Source organism: Pinus tabuliformis, chromosome 5_2 (assembly GCF_031772625.1).
Source record: "Pinus tabuliformis cultivar Carrire ecotype Pingquan chromosome 5_2, CPIR1, whole genome shotgun sequence".
Lineage (NCBI taxonomy): Eukaryota > Viridiplantae > Streptophyta > Pinopsida > Pinales > Pinaceae > Pinus > Pinus tabuliformis.
The window spans coordinates 562,929,396-562,950,955 of record NC_142306.1 but is presented as its reverse complement, the minus strand read 5'-3'; the positions used below and the strand labels follow the sequence as shown (position 1 = coordinate 562,950,955).

The 21,560-nt window shown below is 37.2% G+C and overlaps 1 protein-coding gene and 1 long non-coding RNA gene across 12 annotated transcripts in view; one reads left to right on the top strand and one right to left on the bottom strand.

Annotated features, from left to right (window-relative positions):
- Positions 1-21,560, top strand: part of LOC149160209 (E3 ubiquitin-protein ligase MBR1-like) — a 92,731-nt gene that overhangs the window by 20,959 nt on the left and 50,212 nt on the right. For 9 of the 11 annotated variants that reach the window (XR_016261791.1, XR_016261792.1, XR_016261789.1 and 6 more), the window contains 3 exons: positions 5,342-5,428; positions 5,570-5,881; positions 6,092-7,321. Coding sequence is in view for 6 of the 11 variants with exons in the window: in XM_089436669.1 (XP_089292795.1) it covers positions 5,705-5,881; positions 6,092-7,321 (1,407 nt within the window). In the remaining 5 variants the exon portion in view is untranslated. Of the gene's footprint in view, positions 1-5,341; positions 5,429-5,569; positions 5,882-6,091; positions 7,322-7,668; positions 8,108-21,560 lie in introns of those variants that run through there. The other 2 variants (XM_089436671.1, XM_089436672.1) reach the window with 2 other exon arrangements.
- Positions 9,815-19,566, bottom strand: LOC149160210 (uncharacterized). The gene is made up of 2 exons (XR_016261794.1): positions 19,310-19,566; positions 9,815-10,850 (listed from the first exon to the last, which is right to left on the bottom strand). It is a non-coding gene; the product is annotated as an uncharacterized LOC149160210 (long non-coding RNA).

Genomic DNA, 21,560 nt, shown 5'->3' with positions numbered 1-21,560 from the left:
TTGAAAGGTAATTTTAGATCCAAAGTGGGAGTGAGGATATGGGCAATCATGCTAATAAGGCTAGTGACATGCAATATTTGGATAGAGCAGAATAGTAGGATTTTTTAAGATACATTAAAATCCCTTAAATAAGTTCAAGAGAAGATATTGAGGACCATGGCTAAGGCCATAACAAAAGTTGAAAGAGGACTTAAAGGATGTAAAAGAAGATGGAGAGAAGTTTACTAGGTTAAAAGGATATAGTGTAACTAAATGGCAAGTAGTACCTTTGTTGTATCGTAAATTGAACATTGATGGAGCCTCAAGGGGAAATTTAGGTAGAGTAGGGAGGTATTACAGGGATTTGTTAGCACCCAAAATGGATTTTTTCTGAAAACCCATTTTGGCATTCAATAGAGGTGGTTCTTGGATACATTATAGGATGGATTGGTTGGTTGGTCCATCTTCCAACATTGATGCTTTTTGAGTTCTAGCGGAGATAAACACATGGTTTTAATTTGAGTCTTATTAGCGGTAAAATATTTTAGGTTGTTTTTAGTAGGGGCCAAAGTTTTGCTTGTTATCTTAAGCATTTTTCTAGATGTTGTTAATTTTCTTGCAAAGCAAGCACTCGATAATCCATTGACCTAGCGAATTTAAGATCTAGGGGTCAAAGCTTTTCTTATCTAAGCAATTTTCTTGCAAAGCTAACACCTGATAATCCATTGACCTAGTGGATTTAAGGTCTACTGAATGGATGCATAATTAATTAATGTTAAATTAGTGGGAGCAAAAATATAACTCATCTTGTGAAAATGACAACGAATCTGGTCCAATTAAATGGGATAATGGCTCAATTGCGGAAATACAAGTATAGCAACTGGATATGATCTAGTTGAGCAAGCCCTCCTTGGCTAATTTGAACTTCCTTCTTGCCCCTTCCTTGGACCCAACACACTAGATTATTGCACTCCTCATTGAGATGCCTCTCAATCTTGTGCTATTGTATGGCGTGTCTTCTCCCTCTCCTTTGCTTATATAACATTTTGTTGACCTAAGTTCCTAATCTTAATCTCCAAGTGGTTGACAGCCGAGATTAGATTTCGCCTCACTTGAGATTCATTGTTGAGATTAAAACATAATTATTTAAGTAAATACTTTACTTTTTATAATGTTTCTTTATCTCAATAAGCCAACATAATAATTATGTGATTTTCCCAAGTTAAAACTTAGGCCAAGTTACAAAAGCAACTTGCTTACACTAGAGCCCTTTCCTTGGCCTATTTCCTAGAAGCCTTTTGCTCTTGAACATCCTATAAGGTCGTCTCTCATACCTAGAGACCTTCTTGACATAATTGGAGGAATGAGTCAACTGCTCCTTCCCTTTTGAACCTGAAGTGATTTTATTTTTCGGTGATTCAGTGTTTATTTGGGTAAATAAATAAATTGTTGGCGATTAAATATATTGCTATGAGAAATAAATATGGTTGGTATTAGAAATTTAACATCTCAAGGATGCATATGGAATCATGCTAAATTGTTTGTTTTGTCATTATGGTACTAATGGGTTGTTGCATATATTAAGGTGTGGTGTTTTGGCAAAAATGTCGTATTTAATTGAATTGCTAAGGGAGCACATTTAAGAGCATTAACCAATGATCATCTCGCATAGTGAAGCATGTCATAGTAAATTGAGAAGATAATATCAATGTGTTTTTTGATCATCTTGAAGCTTATGCTTGACAATATGAGTAGTCAATGGAGTAAAGACATTTGTAGTTTTTGTTATTATTATGATTTATATACTTTCAAATACCTTATGACTTGTCTTGACAATCAACCCAAAGAATGGAAATGGATATAAGGGCCAAGTATGGATTACCTTGGGCACGCTATATCAATTAGTGCCTCCTATAAGTGCCCATCCTAAACAGTGGAAGAAAAGTGCCTTAGGACTTGTCTTGACTTTGCAATGGAGAGACTATCTTTGGACCGATGAAGTGATTCTTGATGGAATGGTGTAAGTTTATTTTCATTTTTCTTCCATTTTGCATGCTATTTTTGAAATTAGGATTTCTATTTTGCTATATTAAAAAGTGCAAAATCTTTAATGAAATCTTGTTTCTATGTGTTATGCAAATTTTTTCATTCAAGAATCCATCAAAGGAACTTGTTGCATGCATCTTCTGATCATAAACCTCCTACTACAAGAAGTCGCTAGGGTTTCTAAGAGCAGATATTTAGTCTTACACCCTCTTCATCGAAGTCTTTCTATCATTGACCTCACCCTCTTTGACTACAAAGCCATAAGCACAATTGAATAGAGAGGCACTATTCTAGTTGTGAGATGACCTTGTAAAATTTCTATTTCCTTTATTTTTGGTTAATTAGGGTTAGGGTTTTCTCTAAATCTATAACTATAGCAATTTTACATCTATATGTTATTGTTCTATCGGTAAGAATTGCATTTAATAAGTTAAAAAAGGAAAAATATTGCATTAGTTGCATGTTTTACCCCTAAAAATAGGGTTGATGTCAGATATTTATTGTTGTTAGATGCATTTCCAGCCATTAAAAACTTAGAGGCCTTCCTTGCTTGCTTCTCTGATAGCCATTAGTCCTTTTTTGATTTTGTTGTTGTTATATGTTGTGAATCTACATACCATAAAAACCTAGCTTTTAACAACTATCCTTTAGTTTATTGGGGTTGGTGAAAGGTGTACTTGAACATTCGTATCTCTTATCCGGGCCTGTATATTGAATGAAATCTAAAATTCTACTTTCTCCATATGAAATCCAATGAGGCCGGAACCACTCTCAAATATCCTGAGTCATTTCATGGTAATGTTAAAAATTTAAGTAAAAGGATGAAAATGAAGATCAAGGAGAATGTCACTTTTACTTTAAGAATTTAACATTATCATGAAATTTGAATAGCATATCAATACTAGGAGAGGGGAATGGACCCCAAATAGCACTTAACCAATTTAGAAAACACCTTGGAGTTCCCAACAATCAGCTAAATGTTAAAAAGTAAAAAAGAAAGAAAGAAAAATAGCTGTTTTTTTGGGTAACTGGCTAGATTTAATGACTCGGACGAGTAGATGCAGAAACGGCCGGGTTGATCGAGTCATGACTGACTGGGCCGAGTCATACAATAATTCGGCCTCACGAACTGGTTTTTCTGCTGGGTCGTAAAATTCTTCAATGACTCGGATCAACTCGGTCGTTTCAGATTCGATTTGGCTGAATTTTAAAACAGTGCTCGATACACCACCATCTGCTCGATGATAGCTCTTGTTGCCTTGCAAGGATGGAACCTACATCAGATGGATGTCAAGACCGTTTTCTTGCATGGTTCAATCAAAAAGGAAGTCTATGTGGAACAACCCACGGGGTTTGAGGTTCATGATCGGGAATCTCATGTATGCAGGTTGAAGAAAGATCTCTATGGATTGAAGCAAGGACCTCGGGCTTGGTATGAGAGGATCGATAGCTATCTGATGAAGTTTGGATTCACTAGAAGTGAAGCCAATTTGAACCTTTACTTTAAGGTTGAAAATGATAAACCTCTCATTTTGGTACTTTATGTGGATGACCTCTTACTGACAAGTGCAACCCTCTCATTCACAAATGTAAGAGGGAGTTGGCTTTTGAATTTGAGATGAAGGATTGAGGATCGATGCACTATTTCCTAGGGTTGGAGGTTTGGCAAAAGCTAGGTGAAAGATATTGGAAAGATTTGGGATGGTGGTTTGCAAGTCTGTGACTACTCCAATGGAACTTAACTTTAAGAAGTTATGTGGTAGTGCTGCTGGACCTGAATTGGGAAATGCTTGTGAGTATTGTCAACTCATAGGAGCACTGATGTTCTTTGTGAACTCTCGTCCGGACATATGTTTTGCAGTTAACACATTGAGCCAATACATGGTTGAGCCTCATCATATAAATTGGATTGTTGCCAAGAATCTTCTAAGATATCTTTGGGGCACAATCACTGATGGACTGAGATACATTGCCAGAAATGTGAGGCTGCATGGTTATTTTGATGCTGATTGGGCTGGCAGTGTGGCGGATCGCAAGAGCACTTATGGATGCTATTTTTCTTTGGGTTCTGCTTTGATATCCTGGATGAGTAAGAAGCAAAAATTGGTTGCCTTGAGCACCGTTGAGGCCGAATACATAGCTGCTAGTATGGCCTACTGTGAAGCCGTCTGTTTGAGGAAGCTCTTCAGTGAGTTGTTTGGACATGTGTTGGATACCACCGTGATCCTTTGCGACAATGAGAGTGGGATCCGATTATCAGAGAATCCCGTGTTTCATGATCGCTCCAAGCATATAGATATCAGGTACCACTTTATCTGGGACATGGTACAAGGAGGAACTATAAGGCGCCATCACATTGGGACTGATCAGCAGGTCGCCGATATTTTGACAAAGCCCCCGGGGAAGGACAAATTCTTGGCCTTCTGAGAACGACTTGGAGTCGTGGAGAGACCCTCTTATGAGTGTCTTGTATGAGATGGACATTGAGCTCTAAGAGCTTCGGGGGGGCTTGGGGTACTTCTTGGAGCGGTGAGCAACCATAGGGGGAGTGGTTCATCCTTCCCCTAGTGGTTTGCTATATACAGGGTGAGTGGCTTAGCCTTCCCCTAGTGGTTTGCTGTGTACAAGGTGAGTGGTTCAGCCTTCCCCTAGTGGTTTGCTGTGTACAGGGTGAGCTCACCGTAGGTGGGATGTTTGACCATACTTTGACTAGGCTAAATTTGACTGTTTTGAGGGCTGTTTTTTCTTTCTGTTTGGAGGCCAAAGTTGACTGAAGTTGACTGATTTGTTGAGGGTCAAATGTGCCCTGTTGACCAGCATTGACTTTTTTGGTTAGGGCTCTTTTGCTGCTGTTATAAATTATTAGATTTGTAAATTGTACTATCTCTCTCTGCTGAACTAGTGAAAACTAAAAGAAGATTTGATCAAGGGTTCCCCACATTGGGGTTTGTCCCTGGCTGGTGCCACATTTTGTGTCCTTGTCTTGGCTTGTCTTCTACGGCTGGTGCCACATTTTGTGTCCTTGTCTTGGCTTGTCTTCTACTATTTATGTTTATGTAGTATCTGCATTTTACTATCATGTTGATGTGATTGCTAATCTAAATATTGATACTAGGCTAATAAAGAAATTGAAGTAAAATTTCTCTAAAGCATAGAACATACCATTGTTGCCTAAAATTAACAGTTTTGCATCATTTATAACTCGTTATACTTGATTTCTATTTTTAAATTTGCATTTCTAAGTTATCAGGGAAAAAACATTTTGTGGGCTAGTTAAATCTTCAATTTTTAAATACTTCTGTTTGTTTCTATGCAGGCGGTCTATATTGCTTTTCAAGAAATACGGTGATTAAGGGTCTGCATATCCCAAAGCTTGCTAGCTTGACATGAACTTCTGAAGCAGGTGCAGTTCTCTGTTTGACGATATCAATATCTGGTCTAAGCATGATTTGATCTTCCTGAACTCTTTTCCTTAAGCATGATATTCCTAGGTTGATTCCACAGAGAGATAAGAAATTCCTTCTTCCTGTCCTACTTTGTGTAGGACTTAAATTTCAAACGAGGTATCGGATTGTAGATACAATACAAAAACAAAGAAGCTTCACACGTGCTGTACTGAACAGCAAAAACCTCAGTCAGAAATAAAGATAAGTAAGATTTAAGTGATATTGAACGAACCATGTATCCAGGCAACAGGATCAATCCGTCGGCTCCACCAAATATGCAAGGGCTTCTAAATTCAGGAATTGCCCCAAATTTCAATACGGGCAATGGCACCAGTCATGGAAGTGGTGTTTTCTATATGAATGACCGACTGATGGCAGGATCTAGCAGTGTAGAACACATGGCTGCTCAGGTATGCAATGCTAAAGATGAAATTGCTAACAGTTTACATGTTTTTGAATTCTAATACATTTCTGTTTTCACATTGTCGTGATAGACAATTGGTGGATGTTGGGTTGTCTTGTTCTTTTCCTAAGGTTTTCTTGGCTTTTCCTGAAAGTGTGGTTGAACAACTTCAATCATGGTCTCTGTTCTGATGTTGCTCCTGTTTAACATGTACCAGACGGGAGTTGGCAGTTTCTGTCCTCATCCAGCTGTACGTGTTGGGCCTGAAGCTGAACACTTGCAGCCTTTTTGTGGAAGTGGAGCAGTAGGTTTGGCTGAGAGCAACTATGGAAGGGCAAATCATTTAACTGATGTTGGAAGAAGAGCATGTAAACGAAAAAATTTAGAAGATATATCAGGGCATTCATCCTATGATGGTCCAGCACATTCTTTTAACTGGGAAGACGGTGTTTCGTCAAGGTTCACGGGTCCCATAAGACATGATATGGGCAGTATATCAAGTTTTTCTGCCTCTGGAGTGACACCTGTTAGGGTTAGAGAATGGGAAGAACTGGTGGTGTCAAGGCCTGGACTTATGGTTGGTTCAAGCAGGGCTGCAGGTTACAGGAACAGTGCTTTATCTGTGACCCCGGCATTGGAAGGTGCTCAAAGGAGTGTCCGAAGCAGGTCTAATCCTACACGTTATCAGGACCCAAATATATTACATTTGCGACCTTCAGGCAATCATGCTCGACATTTTCCGGCAAGAATTCATTCCTCAGTTGAACAGCCTGCAAACATGGACCCAGCTGAGACTGGTGCCAGTGCCATTATGCATGAAACCTGTCAGCTTCCAACCTCATCTGCCTTTCAAAGGAGGAATCTAGTTCTAGGTGGTTGGAATGAAAATATGCCCAGGGCTAGCAGTAATTTCAGCTCCATTTCTATTGAGAGGGACAGGCCAGCTTCTTTGCTTTCTGCAGCCAGCTCAAGCAACACTGTCGCTGGAGTACCTAATCAAGGATGGTATATGCCAGGTGCTGACAACCGGCTGTCAAATGATGATCTATGGACTCCAATGAATAGAAACATGAGTGGTAATACATATACAGCTCAAATATCTGCTGGTTCAGTTCCCAATTCAAGAACAGCTGTTCCGTGGCGTCGTCCACAAAGCCTACGCATGCAAGTTGCTGGGGCAAATTCTGGTCTTGCACAAGAATCTGTGTCTTCTTTGAGGCCTGGACAAAGCAATCATTTTTCTCGGCTTTCTGGGTCTCTTGCTCCTCCACTGGATATGGTTCCCAATCCTGCAGCAGGGTTGCAAGGTCCTCATTACTTAAGATCATTGGTGGAACATCGTGATCAGAATGCTAGACCTATTATACGAAGCATTTTAGATGTTTCCTTTGAAAGACTCCAAACTCTACAGAACGATGATGGTGGGCATAATAGAATCATGCCTGAGGTTTGTCACTTTTGTCCAAACTTTGAGTTTATCTTCATTACTTCATTCATATTTTCTTTTCATGTGTGCATGCTTTATGGTTATGAGGTTCAAAACTCTAAGCTAAATAACTTTAGCTGGGTGTATGCTTATACATGTGATAACTGAGGATGATGGGCATGATAGAAAAATGCCCAAGGTTTGTTATTTCTTTCCAAACTTTACTCTTCTTTTCTTCGTTCACAGCTTTTCATGTAAACCATCTTTACAGTTAAGAGGCTCAAAACTCTAAGCGAAATAACTTAAGCTGGCTGTATGCTTATACATCTTTTGACTGATAAAAGAAATTGGCATTTTATTCCTGTCAGCAGGGTCATATTTGCGGAGCAGATGCACAATGTATAGCTGATTTATCTCTTAGTACAAGTTTTTTTCAGATATACATTTTATTTTTATGGGCAAAACAGATTGAGGGGCTAAAATATCATAATATAGCCCATAGACATGGTCTTCACCGGACATTTCTGGAGTGAATATCTGGTATGGAAGAATAGTTATATTTTGAATGTAGGTTAACTCATTGAGTTGGGGATGAGTTCTGTAGCTTTGTTAGAAGGAATCTGACTCTGTTCGAGCAGTCGAAAGTTTTGGAGTGGCATGAAAAGGGAGTGGCATTCAGTAAATTGAAGTGATCACAGGGAAGGGAAATTTGTTTTTTTTTGGTTATATGTGATGTTCTTGCCGCTTCCTGCTTTGTTGGAATTTGAGTCTCTCTCGTATGTATATTCAGCTATATATTATAATAATAAGTGAATGTGTCCAGTGGATACTTGCATGGTTTGTATCTAACATCACACACATATGTGTGTGATGTTAGGTACAAACCTTGCAAGAAATTATTCTGCAGAGACTCTCTAAGCTCTGTTTTTCACTGCTTAATTCTAAATTTTGCTCAGAGCGATTTGTATTCCTCTACTGTATTGTTCCATCTAAATAATATTAAGCCTTATTTAGAATAGAACAACATTTCACGCATGATTTATTTTTTGTGTTTTCTTGTCTGTCATCTATGGATGATTGTAGATTACTACACTCATGTGACTTGTCTGTCCTGTCACAGACTATTTCCTATTTCCTCCAAATTTTGACTGATACCAAAACCTGCTTTTGATTGCTTTTATAGATGATTCCTTCATTTGGTTGCAAGAATCTGTGTCGGTATGTTTATTCAGCTATATATTATAATAATATGTGAATGTTATCAGAATGTATTTCGGATTAATCACATCTTTGTTTTTGAGTCAATGTTTCGAACCATTTATTTTGGTTCATCCTTGGTTTATTTTGGATTAATCACATCTTTGTTTTTGAGTCAATGTTTCGAACCATTTATTTTGGTTCATCCTTGATTTATTTTGGTTCATCCTCAGGACAAGGATGAACCACAATAGATGGTTCCAAACGTTGATGCGATTAATCTGAAATACATATACATTCTGATAACGATATGGATCACAGAAGTCTGAAATCAATATGTGAATGTGTCTAGTGGATTCTTGCATGGTTTGTACCTATCATATATGTGTGTGGGAGAAAGATATATATATATATATATATATATATAGTATGCCCTAAAACTACTTCTGCTTGGCTAAGAGCTTGTCTTCTTCGGACGTAAGGAAACAGGTTAACGGCCCAGGACTTAGAGGCATTTGGCAGGAGTGAAAGCCTGCCCCTGCATGGACCATCAGTGGGTCATTCCAGGTGGTGTGGTCTTCCTTGAATAATGGTGATGATTCAGCCTGCATTCGCAGATAGCAGCCAGAGATGGCTGTCCTCACTGCTGGTTTGACAACTGAATTATGATGGGTTTTCCCACTGTTGAAATATATATATATATATATATATATATATATCTGTGTGTTTGTATTCTTTCTCTCTCACAAAATTTTGCCAGGAGCGATTTTTTAACCCTGTACTATATTGTGCCATCTAAATAATGTTAAGCCTTATTTAATATATAACAACATTTCAAACATAATTTATTTGTGGTGTTTTCTTGTCATCTATGGATGATTGCAGATTTTGTGTAAGTTTACATTTTACTTTCAGTCCCTAGATGTTACTTTTATTATGTGACTTGTCTGTCCTGTGGAAAAATATTTCCTCCAGTTTTTGACTGTTATCTAAACCTGCTTTTGGTTGCTTTTATAGACAATTCCTTCAAAATATAGTTGCATCATGATATTTTGAGTGTTAGAATAAATGTTGATATATTTAAGTATTCTGTACCTGTGAGCTAGAGCCGGTGTAGATCCATCTCCAACATCCCTTACGCACTAAAAGGGATAAAATGGAAACTGAGGCACAAGCTCTTTAGTGCTTAAGAGATAGGGTTAGGATGGGTCTACACTAGTTTTTCTTATCATTATTTTAATTTTTTTTATTATTATAGTCATTTTTTCATATTTTTATATGATGGATTTAACTTTTCTTTCTTTTTGGTTTATTGCATTAGTCTATTGCATTAGTCTACTCCAATCATTAGTGTGAGCTATGAGTGATTTATCCATATTGCGTTGTAGAGTACAACACTCTTCTCGCAATGGAAGAACATGATGGATGCATTAAACCAATGATATATTAGTTATAATGGTTTATGAAAATGATTGGCTTGCTTTATAATGTTGCTGGTACTTGCAGATTCCAACAGGTTAATATGTGTGTATTGCAAGGCATCCCTCGTGATTAATGTTTAGGCTTGCTTCCTATGCCCTCAAGCTGTTTGATTGATGAGCTTATGCCCAGAAGAATTTTAGCATTAGAGGTCGGAGAAAAATATGGGAGATTTGGTTAAAAAAGTGTTAAAACACAATTAATATTTTGGTGGAACTTTGAATATAACAAAAGAAACGAAAAGAAACGTTCTCGTTGGATTGTTGCTGAGATAAAGATGTGATAATTTAAATGTCCACCAGTAACCAAAGAATAGGTCAATGGGACTAGAAGATACCATTAAAGAACGTTGAAAAGAGGGATTGCCGATGTCGCTCCTAAATGCTAAAAGATTAAAAATACAAAGTACTAAGTACAATTTTAACACGTGTACCTCTTTTTAAGAGGAACAAAGTGGGGCTTGTTTTTGATATAGGCTACTCCAATATGTAGATGTCAATAAAATATGGGAGATTTGGTTCATAAAATGCTTAAACATGGTTAATACTTTCATGGAACTTTGAATATAATGAAAAAACCCAAACTCCAATATGTAGATGTCAATAAAATATGGGAGATTTGGTTCATAAAATGCTTAAACATGGTTAATACTTTGATGGAACTTTGAATATAATGAAAAAACCCAAACATGCATGTTGGATTATTTCTTAGATAAAGATGAGATAATTGTAGTGCTCACTAATGAGCGCTAAATAGGTCAATGGGACTAGAGCATTCTTTCAATGAATATCGAAAAGAAGGATTATCAAGATCACTCCAAAATGCTAAAGGATGAAAAGACGCAAAGTACTCATTAAGGTTTTAACATGTGTACCTCTGTTTAAGAGGAAGTGGCTTGTTTTTTATACAAGCTACTTAGACTGGCAAGAAGGTAGAGTTTTGGTGAGATTGGTGTGTTTCTGGCAAGAAGGTAGAGTTTTGGTGAGATTGGCGTGTTTTCAAAGACATGCACAACAACTTTCTTGTTTTTTATACATGCTACTTAGACGGGCAAGAAGGTAGAGTTTTGGTGAGATTGGTGTGTTTCTGGCAAGAAGGTAGAGTTTTGGTGAGATTGGCGTGTTTTCAAAGACATGCACAACAACTTTCTTGTTGTTGTCAAAGGTTTCCTTGATTTGAAGGACTAACTATATAGGTTTTACAACTCTCCCAAGGGACTGCCTACACTCATAGCTCACACTAATGATTGTAGTAGACTTTGGCATGAACGAATTAGACATCGGAATTTACAAAGCATGAAACCAGTGGTGAAATGCAACATGGTTATTGAACTACAATTTGTTTTCCCCTCATGAGGTATGTGAAGGATATGCTTGGCAAGCATCATGGAAATGCCTTTGAAATAGGTAAAGTTTGGACAACAAAGACTTAGCTAACTTCTTCCAAGAAACCACCACGAACTAGTGCAAGCTATGTGTTGACCTTTGTTGATGACTTTTCTAGGTATATTTGGGTATATTCATTGAAGAATAAGAGTCATGCCTTCCTAAATTTAAGGAATTTAGGCAATTTGTTGAAAAGAAATGCGATTGACCTATATGAAACGTTGAGGATTTATCAATGGAGGAGAATATGTGAGCAATGATTTTGAAAGATACTCTAAGAAATGTTGAGGATTTATGAATGGAGGAGAATACGTGAGCAATGATTTTGAAAGATACTCGTTATAGAATGGTATCTCGTGGTAGAGATCTATACTTTAAACCCCTTAGTAGAATTACATTGTTGAATGAAATAATTGGACTTTGTCCAAAATGTCATGTTGCTTGCTTTAGGCTAGTCGCCAAAGGTCTATTGAAATTTATTGGGGTAGAGGCTATGTATTTCTCAAGTTGTTTGTTAAATCTCATTTTGACTAAATCTTATAGGATGTGAAGTAGAAGGAAACCCTCTTTTGAGCATTTTAAAACTTTTGGATGCATAACACATGCTCATATTCTCGATGATAGAAGGAAGAAATTAAATGCAGAGTCGTGCTTGTATCTTGATGGGTTTCTTTAAAGCTTGGCAATGCTTGACGTTGTCACGTAGGAGACTGTTTACATAACAAATGTTGCCTTTGACGAGAAGAACTCAAATATCATTATGTCGGATTCTTGATTTGGCTTTTTGAGCAGTGATTCTGTAGAATTATAAGGAATTCTGAATCAATTGGCTACTCTATAGAATCGTCAACTGGTTAGATGTCTTCTTTGTCCAACCTGATCTATAGTCAACCTTCTATAGTAGAATCACTATAAGCTTTATGACCCTTCATTAGTCTAGAAATGATGATTTTGATGCAGGAACTCTTTAAACAAATCAACTCTGTCTCCAGATGGGTGACCAAGACACTTGAAGCTGTTGTTGTTGGAGTTGATGCAAGAGACATTTATGAGAAGAAAAAATACAAGTTAGAAACAACGTGGTAGTGCTACTCTAGTGGAGTGTGTGCTAGTGAATCATGATCTAGACACATATATGGATGCACATGCTTGACCTAATGAAAGAATACTATGGGTGACGATTGTCATTGATTTGAAGAATGACATATAGGATATATTTCCTTCACTACAAGGAATAAATGTAGTGAAATGTTAACGGGTCTACAAGATCAGTTCACATATGAAGGTGTTGTTGAAAGACATACGACTTGTTTAGTAGCTAAGAGCTTTTAGCTAGAAGGCATGGACACCACTAAGACATTTGCTTAGGCTGCAATGATGATCTTTGTTTGTGTGATTCTATTACTTATTGCTTATGATGGGAGGCACATCAGAGGGATGTCAAAAGTGCTTTCCTACATGGCAATCTCACTAAAAAGATTATATGGAGCGACCTCTCAGTTATGAGAAGGATGGCAGTGTTGTGGTGACTAAAGAAATCTTTTTATGGTTTGAAATGGGTCCCTATGGCATGGTAAGAGAAGATTGATTGTTTTTTCTCAATCTTGTTTTTAAATGGTGTGTATTGGACTTCAATATCTATGCATTGCATATAAATTGTGAAACATTAATTCTTACATTACTTGTGGATGATGTCATCATTATTGGAACCATTAGTGGTAGAGGTGGTGTAATGTCCCCATCCTCTTAGGAGACACAAGGAAGGGGGTCCATTAGCCTAATAAGGTTCCCGTAGGCTAAGGCGAGAGAACTCTTGAGGCAGAGTCTAGGGTTTTTGGAAACCCTCATTTTGGTTATTGGTTTCAGTGTTGAAACTATAGACCCTAACTAGTGTAGGAACAAGATCACTCAAATTTCATCATTGGGCTTCAATGTTTTCAAAGTAGAAGAAGGTAATGGTTGAGAGGAGATGAATACAAGGTGTTATTAGTTGATTTTATCTTTTGTTATTTGATACTCTATAATCTCTTTGTACACCCTAGATTTGGAATGATATTGCAAGGTTGATATCGTGTCTTTCCTGGGGTTGAAGTCCCTTCTTGCTGGCCAAGTTTGCTAGAGTACTTGGGACGAGTTATTCCCTACCCTTTGTTGGTCGAGTTCAATTTTGTTTTGAGGATGGCAACTGATAGAGAAGTTCGAGTTCACTGTTGGGTGGTGACCCTTCTCATGGGTTATTGTTGTTGAAGGGGATCGTGTTCCTTTCCACATAGATTGAGTGCATTAAGGGTGGACCATGGACAGTTATGAAAGGGTCAAGCATTGTTTAACATGTTGGTCAAATATGCCACTACAACCACTTTTGTTTTGAGACCAAACTTATTCTAAGTGGGTTGAGTTTCTTGTATGGTGAGACTAAGTTAGTGGGCTGTGTAGGAACCTTATCTCTTGGGTCTCCAATCACTTTTGGAGGTCTGCAATATTTCGGAGATTATATCAGTATATTATAGATGTCTTCTACAATGTGTGTGCAAGGGAAAAATCTACGATTCTCATAGCATGTTGTACTTGTCATTCACAACTTGCGTGCCAAGGATAGTTTGTTACTCTCTATTGTTATATCTCTTTAACACCCTAGTGGAAAGCTTAAATCAGCGGTATGTACAGTCCCTAAGCATAATAAAGATATATTTCATTATTTAAAGTTGTTTTCCATCGTATTTATCTAGTTACATGCTTCATGCTTAAAACAAAATACAAAGAAATCACCTACAACCAATAACAAACAAACCATTTGACAAAATGTCACAGAGACCTACCTAAAAAAATTTAGAAATTAAGTGGGAAAATCGAGATATCCCTAGGAGGGTATCTTACAGGTGGTGAGTAAAGAAGAGATGTATGTTCGAAAAGATCCCTTGTGTATATGGCTAGGCATTGCAAGTTTGGTATTTGAAGAATGGAGTTGTGAGACTCCTTGTAAAGGTAATGGTATTGACCTTGGGTCTTGTAATAAATGGAAAATCGAAAAATGAAGTACTCCTCTATCTCATTCTCCTATAGATGGTAGAGTAGGCAAACCTTTCCCCCTCGTGGGATATGGTGATTAGCTTTAATCGACGTTGATGTGAACCAACTCGAAATTGGCCTGGAGGGACCTTGAATGCCTGTATCCAATGATGAAGTGTGTAAGCTAGTCTAATAATAAGGTCGTCCCTCAACTCCATGAAGTGCTCTACATAAAAGTCCATCTTGCATTTGAGCTTGTGAGGTCGATCTGCCCAAGTGACTTAGATGTATTTACTATTGTCTGATCTTGTTTGACTATTGATTTCTCACTAGGAGTTAACCATGAGCATGTAAAGAGTGATGTGTTAATAATGAGAGTTTATTCATTGAGATGGCACAAGCTGTAGTAGGAAAGTACCCTCTACAAACTAGCAATGCCCTTGCTAGGAAGAACTGGTTGAGACAATGACCTCTGAGAAATAATTTGTAAGGTAAGGGTATTTATTTCTATTGACAATTGAAGTATTGAAGCTATGAACCTAGTGAAGTAGTGAAACTAGTCCACAAGTAGTTGTGACTTAGAAGGCATGGACTATGAATTTTTCCTAAACAATGTTCTAGAGAACAATTGTATTGCATTTGATGATGCGGTGAAAGCATGAGAACTTGAACCCTTTCCATGTTGAATTGATCCTCCTATAACAAATTTAGTTTGTAGACCTTAGAGTTGTACAAAACCATGGGCATGATAACATTGTCTAGAAGGTCCTATGTCTTGAAAGTGGTGTTGATGACTCCATCCAAGTATCATCACTTTCATTTAAAGAAAATAAATTTAGCATTGAGATCATGAACTCATCTAGGAAAACATTTATCAAGAGCATCTCAGCCTAAAGCTCCTGTGTGTAAAGATTAGGCCTTTTAAGCTACCCTTTTAGCAAAGACCACTCTGTCATGATAGATACAACCCCCTTCATCTTTGGGTATATTTTTTTCCATTCTTAGTTACATTAAGACAAACATTATATTTATCCTCACTTTTTATGGACTTAAAGGGGTAAATTTTTTGTCTTCTTTTAGAGATCAAATTTTCCATTGCTTATTGTTGAAACATTTCAATAACTATCAATTGTAACTTCTACATGCTTTCTAATGACCTATCAATGCATCGTTTCAATGACATAACAAAAACCTACTACCATTGATCTAGTCTCTCTTTATCAGGGAAAAACTCGACGAGAGAAGTAAATAACTTCAATGTTTGCTTTCATTGCTATACACCTATAAAAATCTTGAAGACAAAAAATATAGCATTGAGATCATGAACTCACCTAGGAAAACATTCATCAAGGGCATCTCATCCTAAAGCTTCCATGTCCAAAGATCAGGTCTTTTAGGCCACGTTTCTAGCAATGACCACCTTGTCATCATCGATACAACTCTCTTCATCTTTAGGGATATTTTTTTTCGATTCGTATTTACATTAAGACAAACATTTTATTTATCCTCAATTTCAATGGACTGAAGGGGGTAGATTTTCCATCTTCTTTCAGAGATCAAATTTTCAATTGCCTATTGTTGAAACATTTCAATAACTATCAATTGTAACTTCTATATGCTTTTCTAATGCCTAAGCCATACATCTTAGTGTTGACACCTAATCTTTAGCGATTAGGAATATATTGTAAATATGAAAATGAGAAGACGAAGAGACATTGGAATATGAATTGACATTGGAATATGAATTCCAATAGTCTCCCTCTCCTTGTATATATTAATGATTTTTCTAATAGAATGCATCAATTTGTGGAGTTAGCAATGCCTAGCCTGACATGGTATCAGAGCACAAGTACACAGGTTTTATTTTAGCCCTGTAACTCTTTCTATTTTTTTGCTCCCACTCAGAGTTGTCCTTGCTTTGTACTCTATCCCTCTACGAAACTTGGAGCATTATTTCTTTGTGCGTTTATTGAAGGTCAGTTCTCTGCGCCTTTAATATCAGTGTCTCTGTAAGTATGTGCGTTGGGTTATACTATGTGTTGAACTGTGAATGATTTGCATTGAGTTTGAATAAAAGAGGTGTTGTATTGAATGATGGAGCGTGCTAAATGTTAAGTGCTATATTGAATGCCTTTGTATTGGCGCTGTTGTTCACTATTAAATCTTTGCATTGAATTAGGAGCACATGAATACTGAGATAGTGCACGTTGAATGAAGCGTAATCTATGCGTTGAATGAAGTAGGTTGTTTAAACAATTCGTTGAATCTTTGTGAAGAAGGTATTACAGTGTGTACATTGGTTGCGAAAGCCAACTTGTAATAACTGACTTGGAATGGTTGGTCACCTGGTTGAACACCGTGAGTGCTGGATGGAGAACTCTTCGTGCACATGGTATCATAGTTTGATTGCCTTGAGTCTCTAGTATGTGCGTTGAATAATCTCTTGTTTCGTGCTCTCTCTATATTTGTTGGCTCTCTATATGTGCCCGTTGATATGCTATTTGTGCTCTACATTGATTCATATGTGCGTTGGCATTGATTCATGTGCGATTTGTGAACTATATTCACATACATTAAATTTGGTGAACTATATGGTTATATCTGCAAAAGGTACATACATTGGTTCATGTGCTCATATTTGATATGAATTATATGGTTGCACTTGCATGCATTGAACGATGATTTATGTGGTTTGACCATTTAATCTTATATGTGCGGTGAAATTCATATGCGTTGGTTGATATTTGCTATGAATTATATTCATATGCGTTGGTTATATGCTAATTAGTTTGGTATATAAGGATTAACATCTGCACATATTGAATCAATTTGTTATATTGGATTGTTATTATAATAGAAGAGTATCAAGAATGTTGTTCAAATATTACAATAACAAAAAAAGATAGAGAGAGTAGGGCCTTGTTTTTGGTCAATAATTGAAGCTTTGTTTTATATAGCCAAAACTTGATGTTGGAATCATTACCATTCACAAAAATTGTCAGCGGATAGTTCCTTTTGAAAATGCATTCACTCATCTCCATAGTTGGAGTAGTTCTCATCGGCAAAGAGAACTACCATGAATGGTCCAGAAAGATAAAGCATACCCTCATTTTCAATGAACTATGGAAAGGTGTTTGTGAAGGAGAAGGTGGCAATTCTCCAAAAAAATCCACTTCAGAGAAAGAGCCATCATATTGCACCATTTACAAATGCTTTTAGTGCTCTAAAGTTTAAAGAAGCTGAAAGACTTACATGACTCACACTTTGAGCTTTAACTAGTCCAATTAATGATTAAACTCGTCAATCTAGAATTGAAAGATGATGATCCCCTTTCCCTAGCCTCTGAAATCAAGCTATTATGCATGATGTAGAAGCCACCGGTGTTAAAATGGATGTTCCTCTCACAACTTTTGTCAAGGCACTATATCCTACATATTCTCATTACCTTGAATCCCTACAAGTTAGTGGCAAATTTAAGGAGATTACCTTTGACTCTATTATGGAGAAGTTTGCAAAAAGAGAAAGCTTTTGGTAAGAGGAAGACAGTTGCTTGGTGTTTTGAAGAAGTTGTGCGCCTTGCGCAGATAGAGAAGAATCAGGCATATGTTTTTTCTAAGGGATGGGGTGGCAGGAGAGGACATGGAAAGAAGAATAACAGAGGCAGGGGGAGCACACATTACCAAGGAGGAAGACCTGATCTTCATTGTATATGTTGCAACAGAAATGGACATGATGCTTCCAATTGCAAGCTCTCTTGGGACAAAATTAGACAAGAAAGGAATGAAGAGAGGCAAATCCCTGAATCTAGGGAAAGGTAAAGCACCTGAATCCGCTCACTATATTGTGGCACGTTGCAATATTGGAGTGATTGAAGACTTGTTTAATGCTTCACTTGCTTCGTGGAAAGCTACTTAGTAGCTTGATTTAGTAGCAACTTGCCACATGACCTTTCGAAGAGATCTTTGAAGAATTCAATGACAATGTAGATGGAGCAGTTTACGTTGTAGACAAATCAAAACTCAAGCCATCCAAACATGGCACCATCAAGCTCAAAGTGCATGGTTTCCCTGACTTTCTCCTACATTATGTTTTACCTCCCAGAGTTGTGGAGAAACTTGCCGTCCTTGGTTCGCATCCGTTAGCAAGGGCACTCCATTCACATGGTTGATCACAAAGTTGAGGTGAGAAAAGCATCAAACAACTCACTTGTCATGACTGGGATAGAAGAAGAAAGACTCTTGAAGCTGTAAGGAACCTCTGCTTGTGCAAAGAGATTTGCATACAATTCTTAGTATGATGAAGGTACACTACTATCTAGTCTCTTATGGCATTCTGGATTTGGACATCTGAACTATGACTGTCTTTGTTTATTGAAGAGAAATGGTGTTACTGGTTTGCCCACAATTCTTAGGAAACTTAAGCAATGTGATGATTGTTGCTTAGGAAAACACAACAAACTGTCATTTCATGATTCTCATTATAGAGCACGTAGAAAGCTTGAGTTGATTCATTATGAATTGTGTGGCCCTATGCCTGTTCCTTCTGCGAATGGAAATAAATATATGATGCCTTTTGTTGATGACTACACCAAAATGTGTTGGGTATATTTGTTGAAGAACAAATCTAAAGCTTTTGAAGCTTTAAAAAACTTTCATGCATGGATTGAAAACAATACACAATCTCATATTGGCTCTATTCGTACCGATATTGGAAAAGAATATACTTCAAATGAATTTGAAAACTATCTTCACTAGCATGAGATTCAACATCAAACAACTGTGCCTTATCATCCTCAACAAAACGGTGTAGTTGAAACTTGAAAGAATGAACAGGACAATCTTAAATATGGTACATTAAATGATGTTTTTCAAAATTGTAAAGCTGATGTTTTGGGCTGATGCAGTGTTATGTGCAGTGCATATTAAAAACATATGTCCACCTCATGCTCTAAAAAACAAGACTCCCTATGAAATGTGGTATGAACACATTCCTTTGGTGAGGCATCTCAGGGTTTTTGGTTCCACCTGTTATGCCTTGATACCTAAGGAACAAAGAAACAAACTTGGTGCAAGAAGTCGAATGTGTATCTTGTTGGGGTACTCAAATATTTCCAAAGCATATCATCTCTATGATGTAATTTTTCTTGAATCTTCCAAGGCTGACAATGTTGTTGAGCGACTACTTGATTGCTTGAACAGATTCGAGCATACAAAATATTTTCAGGAATTTCATAATGAGATTCGACATCTTGAAGGGGGATCTTTATCTTGGATCAATTTGTGGAATCTCCTTTTCAAGCACTCTCTCTCCCTCATGAAGCTCCAACCACCGATCAAGAAGACACTTTGAGTGATGTGATTAAGAGAATTGGAAGGCTAAATCTTGATTTATCCCCATCTTAGTCAACAAAACAACCCGGGCTATCTCAGAAAGGTCCTGCAAAATGGCTCTCCAAGACAATTAAAAGTGTTCATCCTGATGAGGTTGGAAAGACAAGAACAAGTAGCTCTACTAGATAGAATTGAGGTGATGTAGATGATTCCGATTCAACTATTGATATGGATGTTTATTATGATTGTGAATTAAATTTGTCTACAAATTTCGAACCAACTTCCTTAGAGGTTGCTTCTCATGATGAATGGAAAAAAGCAATGCAGTAAGAGTATGATGCACTGATTTGTTGAACAAATTTGGCATGGCTGAATGCATTCCTTTGACCACTTCAATGGAACAAAATTTAAAGCTCATATCCAAAGAAGAAAATGAATTTGAGGATGCAACAAAGTACAAACGGCTCGTAGGAAGTCTTAACTACCTCACTACTACCAAACCAAACATTTCATTTGCTATTGGAATCCTTTTTAGGTTAATGCAAAAACCTTGTGTGTCTGCTGCAAAAAGAGTTTCAAGGTACTTGAAGGGAACTCAAGACATTGGAATCAAGTATATATAGGTGGATGACTTCAACTTGATTGGATACTCTGATTTAGACTTTGATGGAGATAAAGAAAATGGAGTATCTACTTCAGGTTATGTTATGAGTCTTGATTAGGAGTTGTCTCTAGGAGGTCATGCAAACAATCAATTCCAACAAATTCCACAACAGAGGCAGAATATGTGGCAATTGCAGAAGCAATGAAGGGGATTGTGTGGCTTAGGAAAATTCTTGAATATTTGCAGGAGAAACAAGTGCATTCTACTCCTCTTTTGAACCAAGCATATCAATACAAAGTATCATTTGATTCGATATCATGTTGAGGCCAAGACTATTCGCCTATGCCATTGTTTCACAAATGAGAAGATTGCAGACATCTTCACCAAAGTGCTTGTAAAAGAAAAGTTTGGAAGATTCAGAATGATGCTTGGACTCACCAACATCCCTCTTCAGATTAAGAGTGGGGGGGATGTAGACACCTAATCTTTATGTTGACACCTAATCTTTAGGGATTAGGAAAATATTGTAAATACGAAAATGAGAAGATGAAGAGACATTGGAATATGAATTCCAATAGTCTCCCTCTCCTTGTATATATTAATGATTTTCCTAATAGAATGCATCAATTCGTGGAGTTACCAATGCTTCGCCTGACACTTAGTTTCAATGACATAACAAAAACCTTCTACCATTGATCTAGTCTCTCTTTATCAAGGAAAAACTCGACGAGAGAAGTAAATAAATTCAATGTTTGCTTTCATTGCAATACACCTATAAAAATCTCGATGGCATAATCTCTCCTATGCATCATAGTTTGATTATGTGATGTAGTTGATATTCTTTGAAGTTTTGCATCATAAATGTGCGCTAGACAACAACTCGATTTCCTTGATTAGTTTGACTTCTATTTTTTTTTAAATGGGTATTTGCCCTCATTTTTGCAATTTTCCTTAAAATCATGTGTGCAGTTGGAACACCTTTGTCCACAATATCTATTGAACATTCTTTGCGCTTTTGACATGATATGTCGTTCTACCCATCACAACTTCATTAAAAGTGCAAGAGTTCATGCATTAGAAGGCATTTCTCTGGTTGTCAAAGGTTATAAATGCTTCCATGGGCCTTGATGTGTAATGTTTGAATGCCACATGCTTGTGCAAGTGCCTTTCCCTTCTTGTTTCAAATTTGCAAGTTTCATAGTGGTTGCAGATATGACAATGTTTGTCAAAGAATCTCATTTCTCCTTGTATAAGTT